General features: G+C 33.5%; 1 protein-coding gene across 1 annotated transcript in view; it reads left to right on the top strand.

The window, feature by feature from the left end:
* Positions 1–22,663, top strand: part of LOC126838871 (PAS domain-containing protein cky-1) — a 100,771-nt gene that overhangs the window by 60,590 nt on the left and 17,518 nt on the right. The window contains exons 4-6 of the mRNA XM_050573636.1: positions 6,546–6,635; positions 21,133–21,318; positions 22,211–22,395. Of these exons, the coding sequence (XP_050429593.1) occupies positions 6,546–6,635; positions 21,133–21,318; positions 22,211–22,395 (461 nt within the window). The remainder of the gene's footprint in view (positions 1–6,545; positions 6,636–21,132; positions 21,319–22,210; positions 22,396–22,663) is intronic.

The following is a 22,663-nucleotide window of genomic DNA, read 5'->3' as shown; positions in this document are numbered from 1 at the left end:
ATTTATATGCATATGATGTGTATAGCACATACAGTACAGTACAGTACAGTCGGTACCGAGGGTTATCTTAAAATTATTAAAAGCCCCGACGATTAATAAGAAGCATTGCCATGTCGCGTGCGCTGTGCGGTGTAACCTAATGAATGTGCCGTAGCACTCGGATTATATATTTTTTTATTGAACGCCTGCCAGCTTTGTTTTTTACAATTACACCACCCCCTCCACTCCATCACTTATTTATATAAATATTTTAGTACTAGCTTTACCTATCTCTCAATGGAAATTGCTGTTACCGAGTCCTAAATAACCGTTCAAAATATATAAACCTACTACATATGTGTACACACAAAATTCCATACTTCGTTTTAACAATATTAACAGGAACCTAGGAACAAAAAAAATATTCCCTTGGTCCTTACATACAAACTTAATTGCATTTCGTTTATTTATTTTATTGTATATTTGTATAGCAAACGCAAATCACTTCATTGCCGTATGGTTATACTAATTATGGCTCTTTGATGCTGTTTACCGCTAACCGGTTTAAATAATAATAAACGTCTAATGTTATTTTTTATTTGACGAAAAACTAACCTAAAACCGTAATAATTTTATTAAGTTTTTTTGTTTTAGTTTTATTTTCATGTCGGTAAATATTAGCTTTGATGCATAGATAAGAAGGTATTGTTTTTACAATGATGTGCTTTTATGTGTTAAAAAATTATCAATTGTGGATTTGGGTTGTTTACTAATGGAACGTAAAATATATTATGGCATTTTCGAGGCGTGTGTCATAAATAATTGGAAGTAAACATTAACTGGTTTTTAGTTTACTTTTTTTTTGACAAATACCATTTATACTCGATTTAATGTTTTATTGCATCTTATGTCGCAGCAGAATTAAATTTGTACAAAATAACAGCAATACATTAATCGTTGAACAAATCCAATTTTATGAAGCGTTTACAGGTTTATAGACATTATTATGTTTAAAAGTGATAAAACAACTTTAAAAAAACTCTTTGATGTGGATCAAAGATGTATAAACTTATTAAATATTAATAAAAAAACCTATAAGGACAATATTGTATCAGAACCATGTAATTAGTATTTTGAAGGCCTCAAAAAAAAAAAAAATTGTTTTAAAAATGTATACACTAGATCTACATTTATTTTAAGTTAAAGGGTTAAAGATGCTCAAAAAGCGTTCTTAAAACTGAATGTTAAGGAAAAGTTATCAACATCGAAGCATTTATTTGAAAAACAATTTTGTCACTTTCAGTTTTAATAATTCCCGTCGACTTGTGACCTCCTACGCCCCAATACACTCTGTTCCCTCTATACCTCGACCCGACAGATAATAATAAGGACAGAGTTGAAGAGTAAAAGCTGGAATTGACTCTCTTCCGCAATAAAATTACAAAACAAACCATTCCATAAATAAACAACATAACATGTTTTTTTTCCTTCAAATTTGCCCTTACAAAAACTACTCAAAAAAAGGTAACCGACTATTGGTATACGCTTAATTATAACAATTGTTGAATAGTATATTATTAAGTTATCGCATTATGCTAATCCGTATGACCTGTGGAATTTGATTAACACTATTCTATATTATAAAATCATTACTTGTACACTACTTGACTCAGATAATAGACCATTGATTTGATTCATTAATGATAAATTTATATATTATGTACGAATGCAAAATGTCGAGTTTTATTAATATGTTAATTGCGCGCTATATATTATTTTATTTTATCAATCACACAAAACTCTACGCAATATTATTTTCTAGTGATACCACATTATCTTCAAAGTACATATATTTGTAAAAAAACACAAGAGTACTTTAACATAATTATTCTATAAAACCACAGGCCGTATACAGCTACTCGACCACTATTCACCTTTGCCGGCTTCTTTACTTTATTAGTCATCGCAGATTACATTTTTATTTCAATTTTATTACTTTTACTTTAATTTCCGGACACCGAATACCACTTAACCGCTCATAACGGGTTTTTTTTTTCGTTTTTCCAAGTTATGTCCTAAGCTGTCCGCGCAGCGATTTTAAAACGCCGCAATAATGTCATTTATATTGTATATTATTATTATAATTATAAGTTTATAGTTTTATACTACAATTGTGTGTATGTGTTTAATGACCGCCCATTACTCATTAATACCACCACGCTGTACCGTTGTAAACGCTAACTTTAATATAATTTTATGTAAACACATTTTAATTGCCAATACTGTACTGCAGCAATTTGGAGGAGAGCTTAAATGCAAATATTTGCACCTATTTGCACCATTTATACCTATGGCACTCCTCTTTTTTTTAGTGAAACTGTGTCACTCATTATGTTAAAGTTTCGGCTGAAACGCATAATATTGTTATGCACAACGATTGTTTGTCGGCACGTTTGGCTGTACCCTGTACATGTTAACTGTTTTCTATATAGATCCTTCGTCGGAGTAATAAATCGTCGAGCCACGAGCTAAACGGCTCATCGCGGTCATTATAAAAAATAAAAGAATCGGAAGACCGTATAGTGAACACAGGTGAAACGGTGTCTTGGGTGGAATAAACGAGAGAAGAAAACTGAGAGAGATAGAGAGCTATAAGAGAGACGGAAATATCTGTTTGCAATAAACCACGTTAATGGGTCGGCAATTAAACGCGGACCTTTTTCTAAAAGGGGTCACCCGGTACGACCCGGAGGTGTTTTCCTCTAGATCCACACACACAGAGCTTATATATTATTATTATATACACTAAGCTGTGTACAAACACAAACGAACTACATATATATAATATTATTGTGTGTGTATGTGTGTGATTTACAGGTATTGTCCGCGTGCGCTCATTCACTGCCGCTACGGGTGGGGGGGGGGGCAAGGCCAATCAATTATTGCCCGTTTTTTTTTATTAGCCATAAAGGCGATACGTACAGTTCAAAGTTCACAAGTTGAACGCCACTCGCGCCATATAAAAATAGTATACGGTTCAAAGTTCGCAAGTTCCTTCTATGCGGTCCATTCAATTAAACTATTATCCGAACGCGATTAACCTCTGAACGGGCGAGACTAGCTCGTTATTAATTATTCGATTAGGTACAGTATAATATAGTTCCTATGTTAGGATCTAGTTTTCGATGCGAGGTCGCCATTGGAAAAAAACGAAACCAATACCTCATCTCGGTTTCGCATCGAAACCAAAACCTGTACCTAAATTATATACCTAAGATGTTATTTAGATGTCTTCGGTCGTACAAGCGGCCTCAAGGGACACGGCACGGCGTCGCGGCGACCATCAATCACTGTACGGATGTCAAAACGTCGTCGTTATACTATGTATCCGTATTGATATAACCTTAGGACAGGATAGGCTACAATGCAATATCGCTAGCAACAATGTACTTGCATCCTACGACAATAAAGACAAAAATCTGCTCCATTACGATCTGAACTACGAATGAAACATACTGTTAAAGAGTTTTTTTTTACATTTATAAAGGCTGTGTTTGGCATATTTGAGTTACACGAATGATAATGTGGATTAAATTGCAAAAAAAATGTCGCTACCTAGCAAAATTTGAAAAAGTTATGAAATGCATTTTTGAACAACCAACAGAACTTTCGGGAATGTAAAATATATAATGCACATTTGCCAAAGTTAAGTCGAATTAAGATTGACCCGGTTTGTTGACTCAAATCACAAATATACATGTTTTAGGTTTAGCACACTGAAATGCTTACAGATATAACTTCACTTAAATTATAAAAAAATGTAATAACAATACATATGTAGGTATTTAAACAATAAACATGAAATAAGGACTTCGATTTCTTCAACTAAATGTACAAAAAAAGTAACACCAATAACGTTTAAATAATCTACTGGTGTATATAAAACATTTATTTAGGGGTCACTAAACAAATTAATATTCAATTTGGGGTTCACCACAGTAAAAAGGTTGAGAAACACTGCTCTTGACACGAGTATATTATATTTTCTACTTGAACACCTTCCTTAAGTTATAACACTGGCCTATCATGTATCATGTTTAAAAGAGTGAAAATAGATAACGGATATTTACACGCCAAATTCCACCATACATGTTAATAATTATTATTATTATTATTGGGGGCCACGTTAAATTCGTATTAAACGTATGACCATTAAAAAAAACCAATTATATGACGGTAAAACTACTCTCAGCTAAATTGTATTTATACATATATTATATCTGACGTGCTAGGTATATACCGGGTGTTCCATCTAACACTTATGTTCTCGGAAATGAATTACAATTTCATAGTTTTTCTTTTTGGAAACATTTTCACATATGTTATTAAACGCCAGTTTAATTATACTTTTAAATTTTCACGTATACAACGTGAGGAAGGATGAAGGTAAGTGAAATATGTTATGTTCTCGCATTACATAACCGCATTCCATCTCACGTCTTAAACTTAAAATAACTTTGGTTTTTAAATGTAATTATTCAAAAATGATGCCTGGTTATCGACCAGTCAACATTTTAAGGAAACTAATCTTCTTTTAAAAAGTCAATTGAATTTTTTACGTTCCCATTTCAAGTTTCAAAAGTTAATAGCACTCTGGAAAATACTAAAAAAGATCAAATATGTTTGGTAATTTTATAACATTGTACACAGTGACATAAATAAAAACTAATGCCTTGCGTTAAACGGATCGCCCTGTATTATGTTAGGTTGAAGCGTACACACCGGATCGTTATGTGGTTCGCATAATCTGTATTAATATAATTGTGCATATATTATGAGCCATATCCCATACAGTACACTATATACAGTATAATATACTACTTAATAACGAATGACGAGGGCGCACATGCCATAATGATGGGCGGGTAATCGTAGATGCATGTTAAAAGACCTCTTCGATAATATATTAATAGTAATAATAACCACTTTTTTATTCGACTTGAACTCCGTTCATCATAATATATATCCTACATCCTATTCGATAGCTCAAAATAATTAAATTTTTTTACTTAAATTAACATCAATAAATTGTATCGATATTATTACATGCATGATGAATGATGATACTGTTATTATAATATAATATTATGTATGTAAAACGTCACAACATAAAATCACAGCCGGATTATGTACCACCGCAACCGTTCGCCGAGATAAGATCTGAAATATTTCGTTATATGCACTATATGTAGTTAAAACGGCTTACTTTAATAATATATATATATCATTAATATCATCATTCAAACAAGTTTTAACGCCGCAGCACAAGTAAGTGTGAAGAATATGAAATTTGTTCACGTTACTACGTTTTTCTTTATAATTTAATACATAATACTTATATAAATACTTTGTTTGAGCGGGTGTATCATTGGCATTTGACCGTACGGTATTTGTGCCTATATAAATGCACATGTATTCAGTATAATAATATGAGAAAAACATATAGAAACAAGGTGTCTGGCGGTTTGGCCGTGTTCCATATTATGTGCTCGTCGGCCGCATAATCATCCACCGTTATAATATTATCATAGGCAATGAGTGTCCCGAGTAAAAGAAGGTAAGTATACAAGAAAGAAAATCGTACGTCATTCGGATATAGTTTGAAGAGAAGGTCTCGACGATCAATAATCGATATCTTCACTCATAAAAAAAATATTGTGTACACAAGGTATTAGGTTGAGGCTTATGCTCTGGTGCGGTACAACGGGACATAAGATGAATGAAATCTTGTCGTGTGGGTGGACTCTTCTCCGCGAGAGGATCATAATATAATATTATAGTGTACCGCAGATAACGTGGAGCGATAGTGTATGTTTTTTAGCCCGTGGCTCTAAGCCCACAGTTTGTCGGAGGATGTGATAACTTTAGGATATTATGATATGATAATTATTTTGTTATTTCATCACAGAGCGGTACGTTTCTGCGAACCAACCGTGACATTAATGGAAATCCAGAAAAGCGCGTGCAATAGCCTCATACATATTATTATAATCACATAACAAAGTAAAAAGAAAAACAATAAATTATTGAATAGTAATTTGGTTGTGAAATCGTTTCTAATCGAAAATATCAATTGTCAAACTGCCGTAAGAAAACAAGAAAAGAAGGAGTGGGAAAGGTATAATGATAGAGGGAAATCGAACCTTTTTTTGGACTTGACAAGGAAAGTGTCAAAAACTTGTGGGAGGTGTTTTTGAACATAATATGTTTATTTTATAGACACAATCACACTTCATATTAGGTTAAACGTTTAGAGGTGTACACAATGCACGCATGTTTGGGTAAATTCATAAATGGTATTCTTTACAGCAGATTTTCATGACGCACTTTTAATGCGGCAAAGAGCTATTGATTTTGGAAGGTAGTAATAATGATAATTCAAAATAATCACAATATCGCCGCTCGCCCATTGACATCAGTAATTGTTAACACGCACGCCATTTTGCATATTAAATGCCTTTATATGTTTTTTAATAGAAAATTATTGGTTTTGTTTTTGTTTGCAGGCGCTAAGCGGGTTTTTGATGATGATGACCCAAAACGGCAAACTGTTGTACATATCGGATAACGCTGCCGAGTACTTGGGCCACTCCATGGTAAGCGATACACAATTTTTTATTACAAATTATTATTATGTTATTTTTATTTATCATTTCACAAGCACTACATGGTTAATTTTCTACTTTCTCCCTCGGGTCATACCTAAACGTATTATAAAGAGAAGTCTTGTGTTGACTATACGGACACAGTACATTTTGCAAACGGCAACCGTTATAATCATATCTTTCACAACGCGCGATTAACCTTTTGGGGTTAAAGCCGCCGTAGCTGCTGTCGATATAATATCACAAACAAAAAAAATATATAATATATCAAACAATATAATAAAATCAATTACCTAATTTCTAGACCGGTCCGATTTCCATGCCCGTGTATGCGTTTAAATATGAATAATAACAACGAGAACCGTTCGATAATAATTATTATGATCCGAAAGAAAATACATATATTGGAAACTGGTTTTGTGGTCACTGCTCCAGCCCGTAGGCCTAGCTCGGACGCCCACGCCTTTCACCCGCAATATATACATATATATACCTATATACGTATATTATGTTATTATGTAGATACATGTGTCGCTGGTTTCGAGATACCAAAACTGCAGCGACTTTCCGGAATACTAACAATATATACACGTACATATTGTAATAACACGTTTTCTTCCCCTCCCGCCCTCCCTTCTATATCATTCACTCTTTCTGTCTTGTCTATGTTGCTTATTTTGCGCTTCCTCCTCCGTACCATACACTCGCGACTGTTAATGGAAAAAAAAACGGATATCGGTTATTTATTACTAGTAATTTACAAGCTTTTTTTTATTATTACAACTATTTAGTTTTTTCGCGCTTTAATGCCTATATTATAACGATGAACGTGAAAGTGTTGCAACTTGCATTATTTCGACGGTACCTAACGTTTATGTAATGAGAAAAATAAAAAATAAATCTATATAATCTAATACACTACAAAATATAATAATTTATGGTACACCCACAGGCCGGAAGTTTATGCTCTAAAAACATCCGAAGTATGCACTTAAATTGTTTTTTTGTATCGCAATATTATAGTTTTATATCTTGTAAAAGATTTAATTAAAACTTTTTTTTTCATAATATTATAATACTAATCTATGTTATATTATAACTCTCCATTTTTCTAAACAAAATTAAACTCGCTAATAATTTACTAAACATTTCTGCGGTAGATTAGTTAAACATCAGTTTATTAGAATATATATTAGAAAATCAATATCAATATCAATGATTTAACGTAACACCCTCGTTTTCTTTTAAAATAATTTAAATTTTATCTTTTTTTATTTTTAGAGACAATTTAGTGTGTTATTTTACACTACAAGACGATATTAAAATTATTATATTTTTTTTCTAGATCTATATCAGCTTTTAAGCATTATATATGAATAATTTTGACTGGTCAATAACCGGTTTAGTATAATTACTTTTAAAATGATTAAACTTTAGGACGGGACGGGTTAAGTAATGCAAGTAGATAACAATTATACTGCACTCTACTTTACCTACCGTCATAAATTTTGAATTTTTAAAGTAATTATTCAAAACTGGTTATCGACCATTCTAAATGTTCAGCAAATTATTTTTAATTAAAAAAATTAATTAATTGAATACGTTATCATTTAAGTTTTCGAATTTTATAGTGCTTTTAAAACCTATAAAAGGTGATAAATAATTAATCGTTTTATAATATTATAAAAATGACATAAACGTTCAGTTTTTCAACTAGAAAATACTACTAAATTGCAATTATTTTAAGAGATATTGCGTGTCTTACGTTAAATAGATCACCCTGTTAATGAATAATGAGAATTTTCGGGTTCCCAACATCTAACAACAGTATTATAATATTATATTTTGTTAGTACACATCATCGTGCAAGATGTTTGCTTTGAATTGAATACTCGTTGTTACAGCACTATGTCCTGCGCAGATTCCGGTGTAACCGCATTGTACAATATAAATATACTTATTTCCTTATGGGTAATTATATTTGTAGGTATATTATAATCGACGTTGTAACTTGTATTGTTTTTCTTAAAGAGGTCAATGCGCGGTATGTTATAAATCCGAAACCGCGTAAGACGACCACCGACTAATATAACACAATATCATTGCTTGATTTATTTGCGCAGGATAAGTCTTTATCGGTGCGAAATACCTTTTCAGATATGATTATGACGCGATATCGCAAATTTCCGGCCAACGACTAATTCACCCACACACAGACGGTAGATGTACCTACATTATATTTGTATATACAATTCACAAGCGAGTTTTGAAGAGAGATAAAAAATCCAACCGAGAACAAAACGGGATATTGCACATATATCATAATTAACCGCACTCCCCGTAAACGTATTTAAGCATCAAAGGTATATACACATACTTATAATATATAAATATACATATGTGCATAAATAGATAAATAATATGCGATATAGATACTTGTGGCAGCATTATAGGTTAACAGATTTATGTACATATTATGTACACGTATATTAATCGTTTCGAATTGTATAGTATTATTCGCCAAGGCGGAGACAGCGCACAACCGGTGTGATATAGTTAAGTTTTTCAATTAGCATAATATCGAACATTGGGATCATTAAATGTATATTGTTGTGGGTGAAAGTCGATTTGAAATGATTTTTATTTTTACACAGCCTATACCTACTGGCTACTATAACTACTTAGGTTGTGGACAGCAAATTACTGTGGCGCGTCCGAACCCGAACTCAAAGAATATTATAATTTAATCAATCCTCGCAGCCGCCAAAAAAAAACTTAATAATATTATGTTCTTCACCTTCCTATACGCGTAGAACCGGCGCGGCGGCCAGTTCTTATCGTACAACGTAGACCAGCAGAAATCATCGTTTAACCGTACAATAACATGAGAAATGTACACGTGGCTTTTCTTCCCTCCAAAATTTCATATGAAGTACTTATCTTGTACACGTGCGGTCACAACAGAAATAATAGTTTATTCGCTCAAGATGAACATATAATATCATAAATAAGTTCTTGACCACAATAATTCTAGGCACGCTGTTACCATAACAATATAATGTATTATATTCTTTTGTATCAGACTGGCGCGCGCCAGTTCTGTCGCCGAGTCCAAAACACAATGAGTCAATGCAATGTGTGATAGATTATGATGTTAAGTCAAAAGAGAGACAGACGTATGCGTACTTGTTACACAAGTCAAAGTGCGGCCGCCTTTGTAGTGCCGGTATGAAAACCGCCATCGTTATGATAATTAATAATAATAATAGTACTTATCTAAGAATGAAAGTTCGTTTGTTATCGTGCCACTTTTTGTCGAACCTCACTGACAAACAAATTTACTCTAAAAAACCAATAGGCGTTTTTACTTTCGAGTCGGTCGTTGACATAAACCTGGGATCAATGGGGAAAATACATAGTTGGAATAACTAACTAATAGTTCCACCAATTAAGTGTTTAGCTAAATGAAATATAATTTTGGTTGGTCCAACTATATATTTTTTCCGTGCAATGGTGCGTAGCTAAACAAAACCTAATTATATTATACATTTATAATTATACACATATATATAAATATATTACTATTAATTACTAAATTCTTATTTAAGACCTACGCATTTATTAGTATACAATAATCAATTGGAGCAATTCTTAGACAATATGCCCTGTGGTGTTTAGAACCCACGTTGGCAGTTGCACGGAAGATATATACAATTTTTTTCAATCACTAGCCCGAATAAACTTGAACGTTAATTTCTGAATAATACAGCAGTCTTGCGTGACAAACCTAAATGTAAAAGTATTGTTTATAATATATTATTATGATCAACTAACGATGACAATAGCGTGTCGTTAACGTAATAAAAATAATATTTGTACTTGTATTGATACATTTTCTTTAGCTGTTATAACACAAATAATATATATGTTTAATGATTTCAACATGTTTTATGGCGCTATACGCAACATTCTACAGATAAGTTTAGAAGGCGTTAAAACGTTATTCTTATTGTAACGTATAATAATTAATAGTTAACCTACAAGTGCATCGTTAAAAAACAGATAATGATTATTACACCCATAAGATATCATTACGTTGAACGATATCTGCGTTTAAGACGGCCGTAAAACAACATAAGTCAAATAGCTAATAAATAAATAGGTGTAGGTCATACTATATAAAGTATGCGCGAACAGAGCACATAATATAAGCAGATAATATTTTATTAACAAGGTCGAACGGCAAAAAAAATGCGAGCAAATTTCCTAGTCCACATAAATAATATTTTATCAATGTCAACGGTTTGCGTTGGGCGCCATTTATGCGGTAATGGCACATTGAAACATTGAGGTGATAAGCAGAATTCAAAGAATTATTTACGGTTAAGGGAATAAATCAAAAACGCATACGAGACGTGCCGTAAACGTGTCAATACTTTTTGGTACAAAAAAATACAAAAATTGTGTATAAGTCTACATCAGAAAGTGTTTCGAGTCTCACAGCGTTTCCGAAAAAAGAAAGACAAAACAATTATAGTTTTAGAATAATATTGCGGTTATGGACACTATTTAGGGGGAGGGATAATTTCCCTGCCTATAGGTAATTTTGTGTATTTAGAAATAATTCAGGTATAACAAACATAAAGTTACATAATTATTTCTCTACACCTTAGACCTTGTATCGCGAACATATTTATATATGTTATTTATATGTTTGATGTAAATAATTTGTTTAAAAGATACCTACAATACTCTACTAACTACTATGATCAACACTGCACAAAGTCATTACTGCCCTTTTAATTTTGGCTAACTATCTCGGATGAAGCAATTATTTCTTTGTGTTGTCGACGTCTTCTTATATTTCTGAAACGGGATCTAATCAGGGATTTAAAATCACACCGTGAGTCTAACCACAAAAGAAATACACCCGTGACATAAACAAGACCTCAGCATAGCGTCAAACATAAAAAAAAGTGATTGTAAACCAACCGCGTTTGCGAAGCAACCAATTCAAGCACGACTCGCTAAAGTTGAGCCTATAATAAACGCTGTAATTTTGTCTGACTTAACACTATTATCTCTACAACGAAAATCAATAGATCGGAAAATTATTTTCTTACCGAGATATTGTTGTATTATGGTCCAACACATTAGAAAGTAGGTAATAACTAATAATATTATGTCGGCGTGTCTAGTGCGTTACACGGGTTACTTGCAGTGTCGTTGGAGACGCATAGAAAGTCAACTGGGGCGGTCAAAGTTTCATCAGCAAAATAGACTAGTAAGATCTTGATAAGGTTCATTAGGCATAGGCGTATTGCCTCCCCATTGAGACGGCCGATTAACGACGTTTATATTGATTCCTTACCCATAAATCGTCATCGTAACAATGTGTGTGTGTGTGTACAGTACTTATCGGTGTATAACCATCTTTACTATTTTTTTTAAAATAATAAACCGGCACATATTATTCTATATAATATATCTCTCCCGGTTTACAAGGACTCGCGGTGTCAATGCAGTCAATGGCGTTTTGCGCAAAACCTATAGAGGTATATTATTTTATATATTGGTTCTGTCTATCCTTACCGAGCCCGAGTACGGTGTGTACTTATAGGCGACAGAATCCTTTCACTTCCCCGCTGACTGCTCCCCCGTCACACCACCACGGTTCAATATTATCATCATCGAATCCCGCGTTAGTCTATAAATTTTGTCGGCCGGCAAGCAGATCGCAATAGCAGCACCGGTACATAAATATTATAATTTCTATAACCGTGTCCAAATACACACAGACCTGTACAGTGATTCGAACGCTTTGGGTGAGACCCGTCGACTCAGAATCGTGAAAATAAATTTTAAAAAATGTTTATTTTTATAAACACCCCGAAGTGAATAATTAACGTTTCAGGAAGTTGGCACGCCGAAGTGACAAGTGTCGACGGAAAGCTATCGCACGAGGTGTCCTCGAGTCGTTTCTCAAAGAGCTAAATTATACCATGTAGATTGTAAATACACTAATAAGGTGTGAGTACGGCGCGTACAACATTTTTCCCAATAGGAAATCCTCTGTAAAAATGTATAACACTATGAAACACACATACCCAGTGAAAAACCAGGTTAACCTTGCCTAAAGTAATTTTATATTTAATTTGAAATTAATTATGCTTAACGCACATGGATCTTAGTCGATTTGAACAAAAAAAAAATACTGTTAACCACTAAATAACAATAATTATACTTGTTAGCGCTCTCTATATTTATTTTTTAAGCCTGCATTTGCATAACTATTAAGCTACAACTATTGAGTTTAAAAAAGCCATAAAGAATCAAAAAAACGGTTCAATCATACTTTTATGAAGAGGATGCTGGCCACATGTAATTTATTGTGTGAAAGCAGGGTTTGCACGAATGAACACTGTAGAGGCTGTACCTCTATTACTAAATTCGCCAAATTTTCAAGAAAAAAATTCAAATATTTTTGTTACTTACAACTTTGGAGGCAATTTAAAAAAAGTGATAAATAAGAAAAATCAGAGATCAGATTCGGATTTAGCGAAAAAATTACTCATTTTAGTTTTTGTTTCTAAATTGTGTTATTTGAACAACTTTTATTGTACTGGACATTTTGTGTATTGGACATACTTAATTTTGAACATATAATATTTACTATTTAGTCTGGCTTATATTGTCAGTCATTTTTAGCTACTAGACAAAGGACAATATGATCAGTGATCACCCCCACCGAGTTAAATTTAGCGCACGGAAAACGAAACGTGTCCCACTTGGCCAATAATATTCCCAGACCGTTTAGGAGTTATCTTCTTTTTTTTCTCTTTATTTGTTTTTGCAGATTTTTCCACCAGATATAGCTGGCCATGAAGAAAACTATTAACCTCGCGAAAGTATCTTTCTCGAGGAAATTCCGACAGCGGTATGTTTTTATTGCAAATTTCGGTAGTGTACGCGCAAAGTCCCATACAAACTACTTGTTAATGGAGCCGCACTATGAATGCCAATGGCATAAGTCTTAACGTTGATTTCACGGGCCCGGTGCAGAGATATGTAGCTCTTTGTCGGTGTACCGTCGCCGCAGATGTAACAGAAGAACGTGTTACAAAGTCGGGAAATTTAAACGAAATAAACTGAAAAAAAAATAATACGGCAAACTGTAGGTACAACAACTGACAATATACACGAGGCACTGTCGTAGAAAACTAACAAGCTTACTTCTCATTGAAAACAGGAAAACAACATTTGTACATTACCACCTATCGAGGAAAAGGGTCCGGGGTCATGTAGACTTTACAATGAGTAATATTCAAATATTTCACAGGCTTGTGATAATAATCAACAGTGTAACAGGTTTCTGTTAGTATGATAAAAATTAATAAACTATTTAGTTTTATTTATTATGAATAGCGAGGGAGGAGTTCATTCATAGCTATTTTCCTTTGAACCGTCTGGGTATATATTTTGGTCGGATCTACCCATAAATATCATAATAAATACTCCTCCAACGATCACGGTCATCCTCGTTGATGATAAATGCGTTAGTGTTAATATAATCCTAATTTGGATTTTTTTTATGACCCAGCAAAAACAGGTTCTATTAACAGTTTTATGAACACTTATCGCGCTTATAATTGACGGCGAATAATTACTCTAAAGTTATAGGTGCTTTACTGATCGGATCGATTTGTTTTCATTAAATTACAATGTAGAATATCCTAATAAGGAAGATAGGGCTAAACGGTTTTTGAAAATTCTAAAATGTCTAGTTTATCACGTTCAGTTTATCATTACGTCCAATCGTACATGCCCACATATATTCTAAAGTAATAAACTATTTGTAATAATGTTTGATATTATGAAAGGAACTTTGGCAGTGTATAGATTTAATATCGATTTTTAAATACTATAGGTATACTTACTGTTTAAGCCTTTCTAGCTAAAAACAACCTTACGACACCAAAACAAAAAATATTATGTTTTATACAGTTTTCCAGATTATTCATATATATATAGATATAGGGGTAAAACAAAGAAAAATTACGGGTTATTCAATTTTTTTTTTTATTTCATTAAGGACCCGCTTTAAACATGGTTCACTGTATTGTATGTCAATCGATTAAAATAAATAAAACATACATATGAATAATCGGTAGCGTCCTGGCGGAGACTATTTGTTTTGCAATGTCGACATTGAAAAAAAAAATAAAACTTTAGAACTAACCAATCGTTTTTCATTTCATATCTTTTGCACGGATATAAAAAAAATGTTTATATAATATTATATTTATTGCAGAAAAACGTAAGGTCGCTGTATCAGATCCACATTTGTCATTTACACATAATACATGTATGTTTAGGTTTACTGTATATACTCGTAGTGCAAACGGTCACCCGAGTTGGTGTGTATAGACAATATTGTTCTTATGGACTGACCGAGTTGTGAGTATTTTTTTTTATTGACATGTCCTGATAACGGACACACAAACACAATACCGGTGGAAACGCACGCGAACTTTGATATTATAATAATATAATATATACACTTGTGTATACACAAACGGAAACAATCGACGGTTTCTCTTTTATCGCATACATATTGGCAGAATCCACGTCCCATATATCACCGTATAGGAAGAAGACTGGTGCGACTGTAATCTGTATACTAGGTTCTTTGGCAAACGAAACCCGTGCTGACGGTGGTGTACTGAACTACACCGGTAAACTTTATTTTTTTATTATTTTTTTTTTTTAATGCGCTTACAGAACAATGTTGTGATATTTTTTTTTAATCACAAAACATTACACGGACGATCTGTTACGCTGCTGGGTATATAGGTATATACACATTGTTGATGTATATGAGAAAAAAACTATATATATCCGCTAATGAGGTTAATTAAGTCGTCTAGCCTCGGCCGAGCGTCCGTACGCTGAATACGTACATAGTAGTGAATATAATATATGGATCTAAAAGACCCTGGTAGGTACGTACAACCGCCACCTTCGCTACTGTCAGATAAGAGATCGTCGACAAACCCGTGCACATGCCCACTGCGTTGGACAAGGAACAAATACGAGTAGACCGCGTAAAATAAAAAAAAATTTAATAAAAAAAAATAAAGTACTCGGATAAAAAAAAAAAGGAAAATTAACCAGACCACAGAGATTTCCCATCGAGATAAACGCCACCGCCGCCGTTTTTCCAACAGTCGCGCCGGGCACGTTCTGGCCGCCGCGATTATACCTACGTGAACACATCCCGATACATTTCCCCTTTTCCCCTCCCTTATCCCATCAGACCTAAACGTGCAGACTACCGAGCCAATTTAACGTGTAAATCTCGCACAGTAATATAATGTATAATATTTAAAACCGTACCGGTACATACAACGAACAGCGCGAGCACTATGTGTTGGAAGGCCACCGGTATACACTGTTATACTGGGTGAATCAGGAACCGATGTTGGTTGATAATAATAATATTGTACACTATATACGTCTTAACGTAAATCGTTTTTGTATTTTTCAAGATCCTTTTTGATTCTATGAAAATTCGCATGAAATACATTTTCCAAACACAGTTCAATACTTTTTCATCAATACCATTTCATAATAACAATAATAATGATATGATTGCTTTTAAACTTTAACCACGTTTGGATGTCAGCGATCCTGTTTTATCCGGTATATTTCATTAGTATTTAAAATATTAATATATGATAAAATATGATGCGTGTAAATCAAACGCGTACCTTCGAGTTGAATAAGAACTTTAACGCCACTATATTATAATTCAATAAGACTACCGGTTGGTTTTCGAGAGATTTATTTTTTTTTTTAAACATGTGAGTTATACATGTATATTATAATATAGTATTGTGAAGGGTCTCTGATTGAATACACAATATGAGAAACTCGATTCTTATATTATTACTATTATTATTATTATGGTACCTCTACGTTAGCCTTAATAAACGCACGATAACGTCCGTCTTAAAAGAATTACAGAGGACAACGTAAAAAAAAAATCACCGTGGTCGAATTAAAAAAAAAAATAACGATATAGGACTGGTGAATTATCGAAATGCCGTGCCAACAGAGTCGTTTTAATCCGGGCGCAATGGGTACACTCTTATTATTTGAAAACAAACCGTCGTATGATCCATTTATGTCTGTTGGTGGTCTATAGCTGTTCCGATATTTTATATTATATAGTGACAGCAGGCACACGTGAATGTGTATTTAAAAAAAAACTATTTGGAATTGATTTTTTGAATATTTTAACTTTTAAATAACGTTCGGTCGTTGAGAAAAACCATAATTCATAAAACTCCTAATATACTACATATTGTACACGTCATACTCTTTGTATAACTAGAGTAAAGAGATATTATTATATTCTTATTAACACTGTTTAATGTAAATTATTTATACATATGCCTACTCGTAAAATACAAGTATCTCGTTTCGAAAAGACATCTATCGTCCCTGCATTACACAAAATATGAGCAAAAATAAGAATAGTATATTTCCATTATTACAACATATATTGTCGAGATGTTCATTTTAATAGAACAGTTTGATGTAGTAAATTATTAATGTCATTTATAACAATTTAAATAAAAGGGGAAAAATGTATTGTTGGTATTGTATTATATTTGTTTTATAATATTCTGAAAGAGTTGTTGGTTTTTAGTTCAAATATTACTTTTATTTATAAATAAAATATTTAAATATTATACAGGTATAATTTATATTATGTTTATTATCAAAGTTATTAACTGTAGTACTTAAAATAATATGAATTATGGTTAAAAAAATATGATGAAAACAGGGGCGCTACATACCAAAATTACTTAAACTGACTTGTCCCGTGTACAATAACGGTTTAGCGCTACTTTTCCATCGTAGACAAATGAACATGAATAAATTTCATTTACGAATAAAAAAAAAAAAATTGTAATTTGTTCGGATTCATTCAATTGTTAAGGGTAGGCAACGAGGTTATTCAACTGTGGCAACAGCATTGTTGTGTTAAAATATCAGAAAGTATCTGAATCGAAAACCGCTCAACAGCCACAGCGACGTTCGGTTAAAACGATTATTTCATCTCGTCACAAATATTATAAATTATATAAAAAATAAAAAAAACATTGTTAAGCTTTTTATCTCGGCCGCATCTCTACACGTCCTACTTCACCGCCGTTCCGTCTCGTCCAATTATTATTTTTTTCTACACTTTTTTTCCCACAGCCTAAAAAATTCGTCGAGATTAAATTTCCACTTCTGACAAACACATCTGAAGTCTGAACTCATTCCCACTTTTCGACAATTTGTCGTCTCCACTTCACGTTCACCAGACGTATTTGCCTTTATTCGCAAATCACACAGCACTATGGTCATAATGTAAGTAATAACATTATAATGTAATATAAACAGACATAAACCAAAACGGGCGCTGTGTATTGGTATTTTTGCTTTCCTCGTCGGTCCCACATCTACATTTTCATTTCACACACTACCACACTATCTTAAGTAAATATATATAATATGTGTGTGTACATTATATTGTACGGCCAAGTGCAGTTAATCTACGTTTTTTGTGGAAGATTTACAAGAAAGTTGTTGAGAGAGATGTCTCGCGTTACTAGTTTTTTCACAAACAGACCTGCTATAATAATACTGTGTTATAAACCACTTGATTTAAACAAAAGTAACATAGCTTAAAATATCCTAATATGATTGTCATATCATATTTAATTACAGTTTATATGTTAACTCTTTGAAGAGCAAGAAATGTCACCAGTAAAAGACCGTTAAGGGATATGCTAAGAATGATAAAATCAGAAAATGATTAGACAAAAAAAAATGTATGTAAAACTGAGAATTAAAAAAAATAGTATTTAATCGCATGCTGTAATGGTGCGTGTTTAGTTGGCAATTTGATGTGATCATCATTTCTAACCAAAGCCAAATGTGTATATAAGTGGTTATAAACTTTAAACACCACCCCTAAAAGGCAATAACAAAAGTGGTTAATATACTAACCACCGATCCTCAAAAGGTTAGATAAAAAATTAATCGCTTTGCAATGATAGGAAGTGATGTGTATTTAAGTGTTTATAACTCATTAGACTATGTCATTACACTATGGCAACGCTGGTAATAGAAGACAAAGGTGAAACTGAGTGGAACGAATGAATTAAAGTTTCCCGAGTATTGCAAGTTTCCCGAGTATTGCTGAAAAGCTAGTGGAGATTTTGTAGAATTTTTGTTTTTAGACAGAAACCAACATTTTTATAAATTTTCAATCAGTTTTATTTTGATTAGATTACCGATTAAAATTTTTGTTTGCTAAAACCGAATAATGCGTGATTTATAAAATATGAAATCCTATTAACGGGATAATGAAGTGCTTTGAAACTATATTGTTCTATAATATAAATCTGAAGGTCAGTATATACCTGCAGAGAGAGACCACGCCGCCAGCCGAGTGTTTATTTATTTTATCGTGGAAACAATGGAGATTAATGACGTTTTTATGTACGCACATGAGTATAACGGCAAACAAATCAGGCATCCACACTCGAACTTTGTGTAACCGGCTAGCAGATATTATTTATATGTATATATACATGTTATTATAATTCCAATAATTGCTGGCATATTGATAATTGCGATTTACAACACTATAGGTACACGCGCGAGTAATGGCTAGTGTGTATAATGTTATTATGAGAGCGATCAAAACAAAGTTTGTCACTCGACCGGCATAAATCGTACTTACGGCATTGCACGGCTATCATGATGATAATAATAATATTCGAATGCCGAGGAAAATATGATAATTTATGCGCGCCAAATGGATTCGTTTCTTGTGACATCGTAATTTTCTTTACACGCATTTAATAATTGCTAGTAAGTGTTTTTTACGACCCGCAATCGCATCACCCGCTGCGCCTGTACTTGATAATATTATAATAATAATATATTATTATTATTATAGTTTCACTCGTTAGATATTATACCACCACGAGGAAAAATATTTTGTTGGTTTGTAGGTATAGTACGAGACCATCGACTCTGTACACGAGAAGCAAAAGGGTCCAAGTCCATTTTTATTAAAATTGAGAATATATGGTATAAAGCGAGCTACAGCTGATAGTTTTGGAGATATTATACTAACAAATTATGATCCAGGACCGAAATAGTCATCGCTGCAATGAAAATACAATATGATTTAAGTCCCAAATATTTTATCAATACTAACGTAAAAAATTACTAATGTTAAGTCCAACATTTTTCAAGAGCAAAGAGATCCTAATCCCGACTATCTTAATAATAGTAGTATTAACATAACGCATTTACATGGCTAATGTGTAAATAATGTGGCTAATAATAAATAAGACAAAATCAATCTATCACACTCACTATACAAATACTAATTGGTGTAATAACACATCAGCTATTCAACTCAAAACGATTCGTTCAATTTGTTTAAAACTTAAGGGGAGAGTTCAACGTTTTACCAAAATTATCGGAGATGACTGGGATCTATTTTACAAGCCTCGCTAAAACGTCAGATAGTATTTTTACACGCCCACGCTTCGTTGCAATTGATAACATAATATACTAACAAGCGCGTACGACGCCTTTCAGTAGTGGTCACGACTGGTCTATTAACTGACATAAACATATACTTGGTTGTAGGTTAAACGCCCGTGTACCGCGGCTCAAGTCCAGTCAATTGCGGCAAAGCTTATCCGACGTTTTATTAAACGGTATAATCGTTTTATTATCGATATCGGTGGTGTCTCCGTAATGCCCCCGCGATTTATATAGCCGTTGCAATACATCATTGTCATCGAGGAGGAAAATAACAATTCTAATACGACATACCATGGGCTGTAACAGCGGTTGTATAGTCGTGTATGCACCGGACGGCACACATAATGATATACAAAATAAGGCACAAAACTAGCTTTCCCGCAGTGGTTCGTCCGGGTCTCGTCTCTTTTACTCTTGTTAGGTACCACCAAAATGTTATTCGGTCCACAAAAAAAAAAGGGGGCTGACGACGACCCCGGGGACGTTTCCCCGGTTATTATCAACTAACGTGGTCCTCCTCCTCCTCCTCCTGGTACATATTCCCCGTGCCAGAGACATGCCATTAAGATCCGTGAGCCGATTAAACCTATCTGGGCGTTGATTTCATATAGCACATAGCACGTAGGACGAGCTATTTTTATAGTTTTCCTTCGCCTCGTTTCGGTCGCTTCAAGTATTGTACACTCGGACGATTCGAGTTCACCTGTCAATGAGATGTACGCACACAACGTCAAATCAGTCACTCCCCGAACGCTTGACGATCTAATAAATCTTTATCTACATGAACAATTTGCAGCATTATAATATATATATATATATATATATATAATAATGTTTAACGGTATCCGCGTGTTTTGCGCAGGAGGATCTCCTCATACACGGCGACAGCGTGTACGACATGATCGACAAACAAGACCACCAAGCCGTTCAGACAGAACTGTCGAGGAATCAAACGTCTGCGGAGGACCAGGGTTGCAAGCGGATGTTCTTGTGCCGGATGAACGTTTCCAGGAACGCCAGAAGACAAATGAGATTCGGTGACCAAAAGGTAATTTATTATTATGTAAATAATTGCACTGAAATACATTGCACGTGTATTCATCAAGTTCTAATGTAATGCATAGATAAGTCATAGGGCCTTAATCGATCTGAATTATCAATGCATATCACTAAAACACTCTATACCCGTTACCCGCTAACGTTTTATGTCGGTAAACAATATGTAATTATTATCAATTATTTAGTAGACATTCGTAGGATCCGACTAAATCATTATCTACTATTAAAGATTCAGCATGTTCTATTTAAAAGAAACTAATAAATTCCCGTTACTCTTGGCGAGTGTACAAAATATCGTTTCTAAAAGAAAAAGTAATCATGTCGTTTTCCAATTTCAAAACGTATACGCACGGTTATTAGAATCTAATAGAAATAAGCCGTTATTAATGTCTACAACTTTAAGTGGGTTGCCTAGATGATCGTAGACATAAGGCGGACCTCTCCTCTTTTTATAAATCTTCATTCTGACAGACTATTCTGTTAGTTCTAAAATCGAATTAGTCATTTATTATCAGTTCCATTTTTTACCTCAATTTTGCTTCTTACTGAGAGCACTACACCTCTGTCAACGCAACGATTTAATACTTTAACGTGTATCGCCAACTTGAAACCCATTTTTTTAAAGTATAAATACATCATTACCTTAAATTATTATTCGTATACTTAACGTAATATGTTAGTTAATATATTATATTATTTATAATTGTGTGACCTTTATGATTTGGTTTAGATAGTAAAATCGTTTGCAATTTACATAAACACAGTTTTGAACTATGGCCAATTTTTTAACATAAAAAGACGTTAAAAATGATTTTCTTATTTTAACGGTAATATCGTCCTGTTTTGTTTTACTAAGGTTGCTTGTATGTTTGTTTCTACAGGTGGTTCTTGTGCAGGGTCATTACCTCTCCTATCTGCCACTGTGCAGCAGAAACGAACCAGTTTTTCTAGCCACTTGCAGTCCGGTGGCGATGCCAGAGACCAGGGAAGCCGTGGTCCAAGGTTCCACAACAGTGTTTACGGCGATCCACTCAATGGATATGAAGTTCATACACGTAGACAAAATGTATGTAAAACACTTAAACACCATTAGACGGGTACAATGTTATTGTTTAAGACGCGTCGCCATGGGTAAGATCAACAGTAGCCGCCGAACCGTAAACGCGGTTTTCCATTTTTTTTTTTTTAACAGATTTACCTTTAGCGAAGTCAATTTTTTTTTTTTATTAGTTAGAGCAAAGTATATATTGGCGGCTACTCAGCGCGCCCTAAATTATTCATGCGCAAAAGCGTCATTAATATAGCCGTGACACGTTTCTTGTGTGCATGCTGGT

Source organism: Adelges cooleyi, unplaced genomic scaffold (genome assembly GCF_023614345.1).
Source record: "Adelges cooleyi isolate 19-005CV unplaced genomic scaffold, UGA_ACOO_1.1 ACOO_flye_CR_arks_rails_tigmint_CR_PRNA_30, whole genome shotgun sequence".
NCBI lineage: Eukaryota > Metazoa > Arthropoda > Insecta > Hemiptera > Adelgidae > Adelges > Adelges cooleyi.
This window is presented reverse-complemented; position numbering and strand designations above follow the sequence as displayed.